A 13,353-nucleotide genomic window follows, 5' to 3' on the forward strand; every position below is an offset into this window, starting at 1 on the left:
TTTATTTTTTCTGGGTTATATATTTATCTAAATATACATTTAGTCACTTGTGTGTGTGTGGTTGTTTGTTTTTATTGGTTGAGTTTTATTTTTATTGATTTTGCGGGGTTTTTTTCTTTTCGGGTGGGGGGGTGGGGGGGGTGGGGGGGGGGGGGGGTGGGGTGGTGGTGGTGGTGAGGGGTGGGGTGCACTTTTCCTTTCGTTTTTCATAATCATATTTTTTTAAGTTGTATATAACGTATGATTCCCTTCTTAGATTCACCGCCAGCCCGATTGTAACAATTACATGATCACTTTGCTTTGTCGATGCAGGTTGATGTTGTTCAATACAGGCTGATAGTGGGTGTTTTTGAATCTATTCCACATGCTAATCATTTCGGGAAGATGATACACATTTCTCTATATTTTGGGTTACTTTGGTTATATAATTTCCGATTATCATTCTTAGTTTTACTTTTTCTCTTCTGCTGCGGTGATATCCATCCGAATCCAGGACCTTTGCATAGTTCAGATTTAAAGATTACATATCTAAACGTACGCAGTCTTAAAGACAAAGTAGATTTTATCAGTGCTGAATTAGATAGTTATGATGTTGTATGTTTAACAGAAACCTGCTTTGCACCATGATATTCTAGCCACTGATATTACACTGATAACATTTTCATATCGTAGCCTGTATTAAGGAATATATTTTAGATCTAAAATCAGAGTATAACGGACAGCCTGAGCTGGAGGCGCGCGTGGATATATTGACATTTTTTACGTAGTTAGTGTTAAAACCGAATGTTTGCGAGGATTAATAAGATTTCTGAATTCTGTTACAACAGTAACCGTACATCTATTTGTTACATTAAGTCATTTCATTCAAATTTGTTTGGTATGATTATGTCTTATAATTATTTTAGGATGGAAGGTACAGTTACCAAATAAAATATGCTGAAATATCTATTCTTTAAAGTAACCCTCCTTACATTAAAGATAACTATTTAAAGAATATAGTACTTAAAGACATTGCAACAAACCGAATAATCAGGGGGGAGACTTTATACTGAGGGGGGCGCGAAACATATCCGCCCGGGGGAGATTTTATTTCAGAACAGATTCTCCGGGGGAGAATCTGTACAGGTATAAAATCTCCGGGGGAAAAATTTGTACGGGGGAGAGTTTATACCGGGACAACGGCAGTGTTTAGCCATACCGTGACCAGAAAATGTTAAAATTATAATTATATTTTACATTCTGTCAATGATGGACACAACAACGACTACCTATATTTCACAATTTTGCCTAATGAAGGTCGGGGGCCAAAAGTTTGAGACCATGTATATCTATGTATTTATTTGACTTCCCCTATGGCAATGAACACAAGAGAGAGAAACACTTTGAATTAAACGAGAACCCTTCGTCGATAAATAACTGACATACGAAGGACGCATGTTCGTGCCCTGTCATTGAATACCAGTAGAATTCACTTGTGTTCTGAGGTGAGGTGAGGTGAGGTGAGGTGAGGTGAGGTTTTACGTCGCGGTCAAGATTATTGCACTTACACAGCTACTAATGCCGAATTTTAGTGCATAGTGCAAGCTCACTGAAATACCATGCCGCAGTTTAACATGGATACCCTACTCAGACACAGTATACTGACTCCGAGCCTTATTGCCGAGCGCCAGGCAGGGTAACAACTAGTATCATCTTTTGACATATTTTGGTATGATGCGGACGGGGATCGATCCCCCGACCTTCCTTTTTTCCGGGCGGACGCTCTACCACTAGACCACGGAGGCTGTCTAATAGTATTCTGAGATATGCTAGCCTTAATATTCCTTCATCACATTAAATGAGGAGGTCCATATCTAGACTATTTATTAACCTTTTTTATAAGTGGTATTTTAGAAATTTAAATTATTCAATCTAACATTGAATCTACAAAAATCTAAAAAAGAAAGTGAATTTCTATTACACAAGGCACTCCGCGCCAAATTCACACTTCGTGAAAGGCTCATCGAGGCTTTTTAATAAGTGGTTTATTATTAGTGTTTGACGGTTTAAACTATTGTAACCGCATATCCATTAAATACTTATGACATCAAACTTACTAATGGCAGATTTTTAATATCCGATTCTTAACTTAATATTTACCAATTTATTACATATTCATCTCGCAACAGCGTCACTGATACGCTCTTTCTTAATATAATGTGAGATCCTCCATGAACAGATTTCGGCGAACTCAGAAAACTTCGCGGTCGACTCGTCCAGGTGTTATTTGTACCAGTTCTGTTAACATTGTTCTGTACTGTTCATTGTTTTCCTTTTAGCGAATCGATAATTGAGTTGTCTTAACCCTCAAATAGATATATTGATTTCAAAGTAAACGTTCCTAGAATCCCAGCTGCCAATCGATCCGTTAATTCACAATAAGGCAATGCAAATTTGTGTACATATTTTATACATCCTTTGCTTGAATTGTACATTACCTTGGAAGCAGATGTATACATGTAATTGTATGTTAGATGAGGAGGACACTGTGATTCACTCTTGTCCATGGCAAGGTTTCACCAATGTCAGTACAATATGTTAAAATCAAGTCAAATCACAATTGCAGGCTTCGGCTTTCACGGGGCTGCGTGTGGGTCGTGCAATTTTCCTTTGAGGGTAATTCATTTTTCCGTGGGTAGGGGTGAGAACAGTTTTCCGGGGGCTAATGTCCGAGGGGCCGTTTTCGAGCAGGCAGTTACTGTCATACTGATGACCGTGATCTGTCCACGTAATTCCTAATAAGTAACCTTTTCTATACTTTTTTAAATCACTATTTATAATCGTATCTTTGCAATATTGCCATGAAAATGCGATTTCAGATAAAATACAATTAAATACTCTCCTAAAACTGCGTTCTGTAATCTGTTTAGTTGTATGCGAGTTAGAACAGTATATCAGGTGTATCACGTGATAGGAGCATGTTGTAAGAGGAAAAGATCAAAATCGGCGCATACTTATAAAATCGTGCTGACACGGTGAGATGAAATGGGGTTTAACGTCTCGTTCAACATCATTGCACGTAGGTGTGTGTAAGGCTGCTTGTACTGGTCCGGACTAAAAGTCGATTTTATAGTGCTAGCCCACTGAGATACCATGCCGCAGTTTAACACGAATACCTCACACAGACACAGTATGCTTGTCGACCAGTCCTTGTTTTAGCCCCTTAATGCCGAGCACCGGGCGGGGGTAACAACAAGTACCATATGTTAAAGCCTTTTGGTATGACGCGCCCTTGGATCGAACTCCCGACTTTTCGTAATCCGGGCAGATGCTCTTCCACTAGGCCACGGAAGCTGACAAACCAAGGATCGGAAAAGGCGGATCTCATATTCAAGCTCTTGAAGTGTTGACCCAAGCACGTCCCAGGAACGCAGCTCTACAGCAAATCGCGGCCCAACAGATGAATAACTCACTCGTGCTCTTTACACTAACAGTCTTGGACCTGTCTAGACTAACATTTCTTAAAGATAATTATAATTTTTCTTCTTTGAAAGAACCTTTCCTCTTGTTTGATCTAGACTTGCCTAGATGTTTAGTAAAATATACTGTATGTATTCCACAGTCATGGCACAGGAATAGGACCTGCCCTCCTCAATTAATTCTAGGATCCTGGTAGTTCTAGGAAGGAATGTCCGACAGACATTGGGCTAGAAATTAATGGCGACGAGAACATCTTTTTATATACTAGAATATCCGCACTTTTCGTACCTAATGTGGAATGTGAATCCACCGAACAATAAAACCCTTCCCCATCTAGCTGCACAATTCCGAATGTGGTACTCTTATCAGGGTGCAATTACATATTGCAGAAACAGAGGGAGTGGGTGGGTTTCATCAATATAACGGCGGGAGCCAACATAATGGTACCCTCATGTGGGGATTGAATCCCCCCATATTTTTCACCTTTAAGTTACACAAATTATACCGGATTCCAATATGCCCAATGAAATGGATATACTACATCGCAACTGTTAAGATGTCGTATGTCGTAACCACGTGGTTACAGTCCGGGGGAAAATCAGTAGTCAGGTGGTTGTGAGCGGTTTTTAGTTTGGTTAACAAAGCTTTAAATACTACATCTGCACGTATTTTCTTTTAGTTCACGCTGGTAATGTATGTACGCTGCAAATGCTGCTAAATATAGCCTAAGTATAGTCACATGACTGCCGGATAGTAACCACGTGATCAAAACTCAATGATTATGTTTATCATTAGCGAAATGGATATACCTTGAAAAGCTGACTTTGAAATTGTTGTCTTTACTGTAAGTAATCCCAGATCATCGAATACCAGATTACTCTGAATATGAATCTTGTGGCAAACGTCGCAGACCTACTTCACTTTGGGTTTTCCTCTTATATCAGAGGAGGTACATCAAGTGGTCAAGCCATGGCAAAACTGAATTGTTCAAAAACGTTGAAACAGTCCTATCCAAGCTACGCTGACCTATCTACAAAACATAAGCAACCTACGAATTGCTAGTGACGTAGATGTTAGATAAAATATTTCTCGGTCGACTGAAGCTATTTTAATTTCGGCGACCAACCTGCTTCGGGCATATGTCATGTTGATGTTACATCCCCTAGTTCTCCGCAATAGAGCGTACCCATAGTAAGTCAGTGCATAGGATATAGGCTTAATTCCGTTGAGAGTGCTTGTGTGTGTGGCGCGCGGGGGGAGGGGAGGGGTAAACGACCACAAAACGACTTTTGGGAAACTTAACGTCTGAGAAAGTCATACCTCATACACAAACTAATGGTATGTCTTTGGACAATTCAAGTGACTTTATTAAACATTTGCCTCTGGATCACCCAGCTGTATGTGGGTACCCGGTAGGACGAGAGAGTAACTGAATGCAACTTGCATCTTCCAGCAGCTTGCAGGCATCATTGGTTTTTCAGTGAGTACAGATTGTAAATTGAATGTGCACTCATCTATTGATCGTGGTAATATCGTATAAGTGCTTTGAGCATACGCTGTTTACAGTAACACATTTCGCTTTATATTTTACATATTGTTATAATTAAAAAATATCTCTCACTTTCTGTGAGTTCACTGGAGCATGAATACAGTCAAATGAAAGTCCCTATAACTATAAACAAGTCAATCCCTGGTAAATTTGTCCCGCACCCCTATAAAATTCCCCTATAGTTGATTACACGCAGTTGCTTTCAATCTGCAGGTATATATATATATATATATATATATATATATATATATATATATATATATATATATATATATATATATATATATATTCTCTTTCCCAACTGTTACAGCACTAACAGAATCAACACAGTGTGATGCTCCTCTGGGTTTTGAGAATGGCAACATCACGGACGATCAATTCTCTGCTTCATCATCTTTAATTTCCCGCTACACAGCAAATGCAGCAAGACTTAACGTTGGGGGTGAGCACCTTTTTATTGTTTTTTTATGACCTTTTTGCATTGATATAGTTTGAGATGTGCTTCACCTTAACTTGTCTTTAGAAACAAACTGCGATCTGTTCTTTGCTGGCAAACAGTATACGAGGGTAAATCGAAAATGTCGTGGCCTCATAGGCATTGCCTTTCTAGTTGTATGAGATTCCAGCACGTTTATGAAGATTGGTCTCTTGGAAGACATAACATCAAGTTACAGACTGATTGCTGCATCTGATTTCGAGAAATCAACTATAGGGGAATTTTATAGGGGTGCGGGACAAATTTATGTCTGGTAGGCGTGTTACAAATTAGCATATCGTTGATACTGCTGGGATCAGTACAGGTCATCATAGCTGACACACTCAACATGAGCAGGATGAGAAGCTGACCTGACGCAACATATTCAGGGACCTTTTGAATTATCACCAGTATCCTGCATTTTTTTATGCAAATTGTAACTCATCATGAGACTTCGATCAAGAGTCAAAATGTCAGAGCAAACAGTGGATAAGATTTTTTCCCAAAAAAAGAAGTGCAATCGAGTGGCATCAGTTGGTAAAGTCCTGGCTTTTCTGGGATCGTTAGGGGTTAATCAATACTACGTCACAGACCTACGTCAGTTGCGGGAATCTATCAGATTGTGAGGACTGTGCCTTTGAATTACTTCATTTATTTCTTCCCTAAACTCAAATGTTCAAAATGATGACTTCCATAGGGCAGTGATACGAACTTAGAGCATGGCTGGATCAAGAAGTATGTTGAAGTCATAGGAGATAGAGTCTGACCGATTTTCTTTGAAAGGCCATGATTTTATGTTTACCCTTGAATGTGAAAAGATAGAAATTGAAATTGAACATCGTAGTTGCAAATAACTTTCTATTTGAGAAAATACTTTCGGTTTGATTGCATTTGTAAATATATATAGATAGACCTGCGTAGACAGAACATGGTCCAGAAGCCATTCTTTTCAGACGATCTTGATGCAAAGGTCATTTTTAACAAAAGAAACATATTCCTTGCCAGTGATTTGTTAATCCGGCAACCTCTTTACTCTGACACCTTAAGTGATAAAGGTACTATCTGGATATAAAACAGATGCCACTGTATATACCAATATATGAAACATTTCCCCATTGTTTTCACCCAAGATAATCAGCATTAAAGGAATTTACATCTTCTGATTCTGAGATTTAAAGATATGGGTATTTGTTTAATATTTTCTCCACTCCACTCCACTCCACTCCACTCCACTCCACTCCACTCCACTCGCAATGTGTCGTTTTTTCCAGATGGATGGGTCGCCCAACGGTCTAATGGCACAGAGTACCTGCAGGTTGACTTGCTAACTCAGCATACTGTAACCCGCTACTCGGTCCAGGGAAGCAAAAATGGCTGGTTCCCCGGAACAATGGCGTTGTTCTACAGCCAGGATAGTCTTGTCTGGGAGAGATATGTCACCAGCAATGGGACACAGACTCTGGCAGGGCCTCCAGATTACAGGACTGTTGTCACATTCGACTTAAACCCAGCTGTACAGGTAAGGGTGACACCACCTACATCCTCGGACTTGTTAGTTATGGCCAGTCATGATGTATATAGATTTTTGTCCGCTAGTTAGTGAGTAAACATTCTTCTTCACAGCTACTGGTGATATCATCTTTGCACAACATATTTTTCATTTTGAAAAAGAGCCCACTGCTCGAGGATGGTTCCTTATATAATTGAATATTGGAACATGTGAAGGAGATACGTTATGTAGATACACGACATGATAGCATATTCTCTCTGGACTGTTGAGTCACCGTCTGTGTAGTGTCCTTCAGCTCAAACTTCTGTGTTTGTGATACTTTTTTCCTGTAATGATGTCTTTGTTAAAGACCTCATAAACCTTTTGCAGGCACGGTACCTAGCATTTGTACCTCAACGCAGGACATACAGTAGTTATGCAGGACTTCGCCTGGAGTTGTATGGGTGTGCGGCAGAACAACAAATCCCCGTCAGGCATACAGAAGTCTCCCAGGATATACAGGTAAACAGAGGTTCTGAAGAGCAGCATCCCTATAAACATCTACATCTTCATCAGACTCCACATCTATATCTACATCATACAAATCTGCATTTATATATATCTACATAAACATTTCTACATCTACATCTGCATGTGCACTTACCATCTCAAGATCGTATTTGTATTCCAGGGAAGTCATGAGTGGTTACCCAGCCTGAGTCCATATGTCATTAACACTGTCATCAAGATTCGTCAAGCAGCACACGTGAAAATACAGCCGGGGGTCAAGGTTATATTTAATTCTTCACACGCAGGATTCATCGTTCTTGGTAAGAATACGTGGGCAGTTGTATCTTAAGCGTAGACATCTAATTGTACCAATGCCAACTGCAATTATCAAGACATAGCTAGTTTTCATAAACAAGCGAATCGTTCACCTGCCATTGCATCATCGCATGCCTTTGGACAAAATTATCAACGGGAACTGGCTGAAAGTATTTTTTGTTGAAAGCTATCATTTGATGCTGTGTGTCTTAGTGATGTAAATAATGAAATCAGGAAACCCTGGGACGACTGAAAGAATAATTGTTGTTATTGATTATTACTTAGTATATGTTGTATCTCAGGTACAATGGAGGCCAGAGGTCTCAGTGGATTGCCTGTGGTTTTCACAGCTTCAACTACGTTCACAAACCGGACAAACATGTGGGCAGGCATTGAAGTTGTCAGTCAAGGTATGTACACTATGGTCTTGTGGAGTACATCTATATGCTGATAATGTACTGTAGAGTATACAGTTTATATGGGCGTGAAACCCCCGTGCTTCATGAAACTTTTCATTTCAGCCTGACATGACTTAAACAACAAACAATGGGTTCTTTTACATTTTGTAATTGATTTAATAAATTCTACTGGCTAAAGTTCTTTTCCATAGCAATCTGGATCTCTTTGTCGCCTTAAATTTGAAAACTGTCCATTTTCCTGGACTTGATTGGTCATGGCAGAGACAGTTTTGATTCATCTGCTTGAAAATCCAAAACATAATCTCGAACAATTGTCTCTTATATTCCTCAATATAGCACACGCTATCTGATAAAGACGTCTTTGGGGTAGCGTTTCTATATAGCAAGACTGAAGCCACTGGTTTAATTCTTCTGCCAAAATTGGGAAAACCTCAAGTTGTACGGACATGTAGTCTCATGAACATATAATTTTCTATTTTTATATCTTGCCCATTTTGTCCAAATGTTAAAACCTAACTTTATTTGAATCCTGGTTTTAACTGGGACCCGATCTGCAATCAAATCATCTATCATGGCTGAAGTACAAGATGCACAACGATCATTATGGTTTGAGGTCGATGGTTTTCAATTTTGTAAAGTTTCAAAATCATCCAAAGTTTGGCTCAGTTAAATATAAGATAAAGTTGTATTTTCACTTGCCTGAGATAACCAAATGTCTTCATCATGCTCTTTTGTAACTTGCAGGAAATTTGTCTTTGGAATTCAGTCACATATATGGAGCAGGTGTTGGCATCCAAGGAACTCTCGGAGACATGACTATAAGACACTGCAACATCCACCACAACGACAGAGGGCTAGATCTTCATGTTGGGGATACAGTCCAAGACAGGATTCATATCTCAGGAACCATCATATCAGACAACACCCAAGAGGGCATATACGGAAGCAATTGGCCAGAAGGGAGTTCTCATATCGGTATGGAAGATAGTGACATCTTGCGTAATGGAAAAAGTGGTATGGCATTTGGCAAAGAGGTTGTGCTATTTGCCAATAACTGTAGATTCTCTGACAATAAAGCTCATGGAATATATCATTATTATTATTATGGAGGCATGGGCTCGAGCATAAAGAAGTGTACGTTTAAAAACAATGGTAACACAGGATTTATCATAAGTTATGCAAGGTATGCCAGAAACCTGAACATTACTTTTGATGAAACTGAGTTCAAGGAGAACCAGCAAGAGGGCCTTACATTGTATATACAAAATGCAGTCCCGAATATGCACATTTCTATAACAAACTCTCACTTCACCAACAACAGCAGGCATGGTATTCACATTCAAGGCGAATTCCAAAGCACCCGTCCTGAAATACTACTTAGGAATAACACCATGGAGGGTAGCCAAACCACATCCTACCAACTGATGTATATTGAAACTAGATATTCTGAATACGGAAATATTCTTATGACCGAAAATTCTTTTCTGACACGAAAAGGCATCCGCATACAAGGCAGAAATGATGTCGCATTTAGTATTTCAAATAACATTTTTACTGGCATCAAACGAGACACTGGCATACTTGTGGAGGCAGATAACACCATCATATTTGGTAACATCTTCACCAACTGTTCAACAACGTCAGTGATTCACACAAAGAATGTCGGAGTACAAATCCACAACAATGTCTTTATGAACCCACAGACACTGTACGATGTGTTTGTTGATGTGGACTATTCTACAAACCATAGGCTGAATGCAAGCCACAACTTTTGGGGAAGTAGTGACAAGTTCTTTGTTCGGTCCAGAATATGTGACTTTTTCTGTGATGTCACAAAAATGATGGCTGAAGTGGATCCATACTTTGTCTCAGAGATGCTCAATGACATGTCATCACAGTTAGACTCTGATATATTTGCTTTGGACAATCGAAACATGATTGGTGGAACGTTGGACTCGCCAATCATACTTCAACCAAACCAAGTGTTATATGTGAACAGAAGTCTGTACATTCCAGAAGGGATTGAGTTGACAATAAGCAAGAACAATACATTGGTGTTTCCAAACAAGCAAGGAATTTTTGTGAGAGGTTAGTTTTCATGTGAAAATTTCTTTTCATGTAATGTACAAGGTTTTGAATGTGTTTTAAACACCTGACATCTCTTAAACAGTATCTATTTATCTGAAACAAGTACATAATCTGAGTGAAATTCGTTAAAATCTGATTGGGATCAATGAATGTGAGTAGATAATTTGATCATTCGCAAATTAACATGTTAGAAAAATATGAATAATGAATGAAAAGACTAAGAATAATTGTAATATATTATTAACTGCAATGTAAAAGTTGTATATGTTGCGCAGGGTCCTTGACTTATCTTTTCAGGAATATTAACAATACAAGGTGAGGCAGATGCCAAAGTTGAACTCAGGAGTGATGGTTCCCCTAGCAGTCAACGATGGGGTGGCATCATATTCAATGCTACAGGTAAGAACTTAGTTTCCTGCTGTGAGAACATAACATTGTATACACTGAAATTCGAAACGGCTTCGAAAATCATAAAGCAGATCGGAAGGACTATGAACTCTCCAAAAGAAAGATTAAAAACAACCACATTTTCTTACCCAAGATAGACACAATTTTTATGGATAACAACTTCTTTAATACTGTGAAAAGCGACGTTTCGGTATAGATCCTTATACCGTTGTCTTGCTTGATATCGGTATAAGGATCTATACCGAAACGTCGCTTTTCACAGTATTAAAGAAGTTGTTATCCATAAAAATTGTGTCTATCTTGTCTTCCGTCAACTTCTAAGTAATGCCTATCAAACAATTTTCTTACCCGATGAGAACTATGTGTAGCTATAAAGCACATATTGTCACTGTCAAAGTCGCTATAAACAGCATTTGTAATGGTAAGAGAGAACACATAATGACAATCTCCTTGAAAGAGCTGTGTATGTTTCAGGATCTTCCCTTCGTCACACCACATTGATACACGCAGAGACAGGAATGAGTTTGTCCATCAATGTTTCTGGAGAAATTAGATCTTCTGATACCGTCATTACACAATGCACAACAGCCATAGCTGGACAACTGTGGTCTAATGTGTCGTTGACTCTTGAAAGAGTACAAATAAATGAATCTAACAAGTTCATAGTTTTTGACAGGCTTAGTTCACACACAGTGTCATTAAGCATCAATGACAGTGAAATTGAAAGTTCATATGGAATACGTCTTCAATCGAATACAAATAGTGGCCGCTTTAATGTAAGAATTCACTCTTCAAAACTGTACTCCAGTTCTAAAGGATTTGTAATGCAGTCATGTAATTCAAATATCACTATAAGTGCATATGATTCTGTTATAGAGAGTGGATATAATTCTGATAGTTTCGATATTGATGGAGGAGTAATGAACATAATATTTAGAAGAGTATCAGTGATTGGAAATAGGGCATCTTCATCTTTCCGAACATGTATCAGGAATCGTCCAAATGTTGCACCTGGAGTCATAGACATTCAAGATTCTCTCTTTGATATAGGGTCTGTACGTACACTGGACTTTGGAGGAACATACTATCAATATACTACACCACATGATGTCCTACTTATCAATAACACATTCCGTACACAAAAACAGTATGATGGTGTTAATGTTTATGTCCGGAGCAACACTCTTCCTTGGAGTTTGGGCATACATGCCAACACGTTTGAAAATTGTGGACTTAAAATGGAAGGAAGCATTTTGAATACATCAATAGATGGTAACACTTTTGTGAATGGAAAGTCCCAATTGGACATTAATCTTCAGACCCGCAATGATGGTAGCACAAGGATTAGTAAAAATCTCTTTCAAGGAGGCCTTATAACGCTGAAATGTGAAAGTGACAGAGAAAGGTTTTATGTAATAGAGAACACCTTCAACTTGAGTACAATCATTCTGAAAAGCCCCAATGTTACTTTGAATGAGAACACTTTCCATGCTGATCAAGAGTTTAATATCAAATTTGAAGGGGATGGTTATGCAGGCAGAGAAATCAACTCTACATACAACTATTGGGGTACCACTGATGCCAAGGATATAGCGCGGCGAGTATTCGATTCATCATATGATACTTCTCTTCCTACAATCAACCTTGTACCTTTCTATGGTTTCCCCAACTTGACCAATCCCCAGTCCACTGTTCATAGTTTTATTTCTGCTGATGGTACAATTGGTGGTAGCATTGGTGGGACTGTTACCCTTACACCTGAAGACAGCCCATACACTGTGGCTGACAATATCATGGTGGGAAAGCTGGAGACACTCATAGTTGAGGCCGGTGTGACTTTGCAGTTTCGGAAGGGAGTTGGAATCTTTGTGGAAGGTAATTATTATCTTTTCATCTGCTATTTAAGATTAGTTTACAATATTCGTATACTCGTTACACAAATATCATTTACTTCAATGTGTATTATTAATATCATTCGAGTATCATTTCATATCCTACTCTTACTTCATGTTTATTCAAACTGAAACTGTTAATATTGAACATGATTTTATAGCAGCATATAATGTAAATATATTGAACAGCATATAATGTAATTATATTGAACAGTCAGATTGTAAAGTGACACACTTCCTCATTGTTTTTGTTTTTAATTCATTGTTTTTTTAAATAATAATAATTAAAAATGGTTGCATCGGGTTCCAAAAGAAAGCTTTCAAAGAACTCCTATGTGGCCCTGACTTATATTGTTATGAGCAGAAATGTTGTTGCTGTGGAGCAAGAAAATTCGAAATGAGGGACATTAGCAGAAGCGATGTCATTAATGGTTCACCATTCGTTTGTACAGATCTGTAGCTCCATAGATCAAGTTCTGATCCTGGGGTTTCTTTCATTGACAAGCATCTCGCCTTCTCCACCAAACACTAACTTTGCCATGTGATGTGGATGATGTCACTCATTTTGAAAGTCCACTATGCGACCAATGACGGGTGATGTTGTCATTTTGAAAGAGTTCTGCAGGTGACGGTTGTTGAAGGTGGTGACAGCTGTTTGTGCCCAATTTTCACCATCAACTCGTTGTAGTCTCTGACGCCCCTGTAAGAATTGCTGTTGAACTAACAAAAGGAATGACAACATGGCTTAA

The 13,353-nt window shown here is 38.7% G+C and overlaps 1 protein-coding gene across 1 annotated transcript in view; it reads left to right on the forward strand.

Annotated features, from left to right (window-relative positions):
• LOC139453245 (uncharacterized) overlaps positions 1–13,353 on the forward strand; it is a 92,773-nt gene that overhangs the window by 52,868 nt on the left and 26,552 nt on the right. Inside the window, exons 2-9 of the mRNA XM_071234871.1 lie at positions 5,319–5,450; positions 6,755–7,002; positions 7,363–7,494; positions 7,664–7,802; positions 8,100–8,207; positions 8,961–10,304; positions 10,602–10,703; positions 11,187–12,587. Coding sequence (XP_071090972.1) covers positions 5,319–5,450; positions 6,755–7,002; positions 7,363–7,494; positions 7,664–7,802; positions 8,100–8,207; positions 8,961–10,304; positions 10,602–10,703; positions 11,187–12,587 — 3,606 coding nt within the window. The remainder of the gene's footprint in view (positions 1–5,318; positions 5,451–6,754; positions 7,003–7,362; positions 7,495–7,663; positions 7,803–8,099; positions 8,208–8,960; positions 10,305–10,601; positions 10,704–11,186; positions 12,588–13,353) is intronic.

Source organism: Haliotis cracherodii, unplaced genomic scaffold (genome assembly GCF_022045235.1).
Source record: "Haliotis cracherodii isolate W230 unplaced genomic scaffold, xgHalCrac1.p SCAF_9, whole genome shotgun sequence".
NCBI lineage: Eukaryota > Metazoa > Mollusca > Gastropoda > Lepetellida > Haliotidae > Haliotis > Haliotis cracherodii.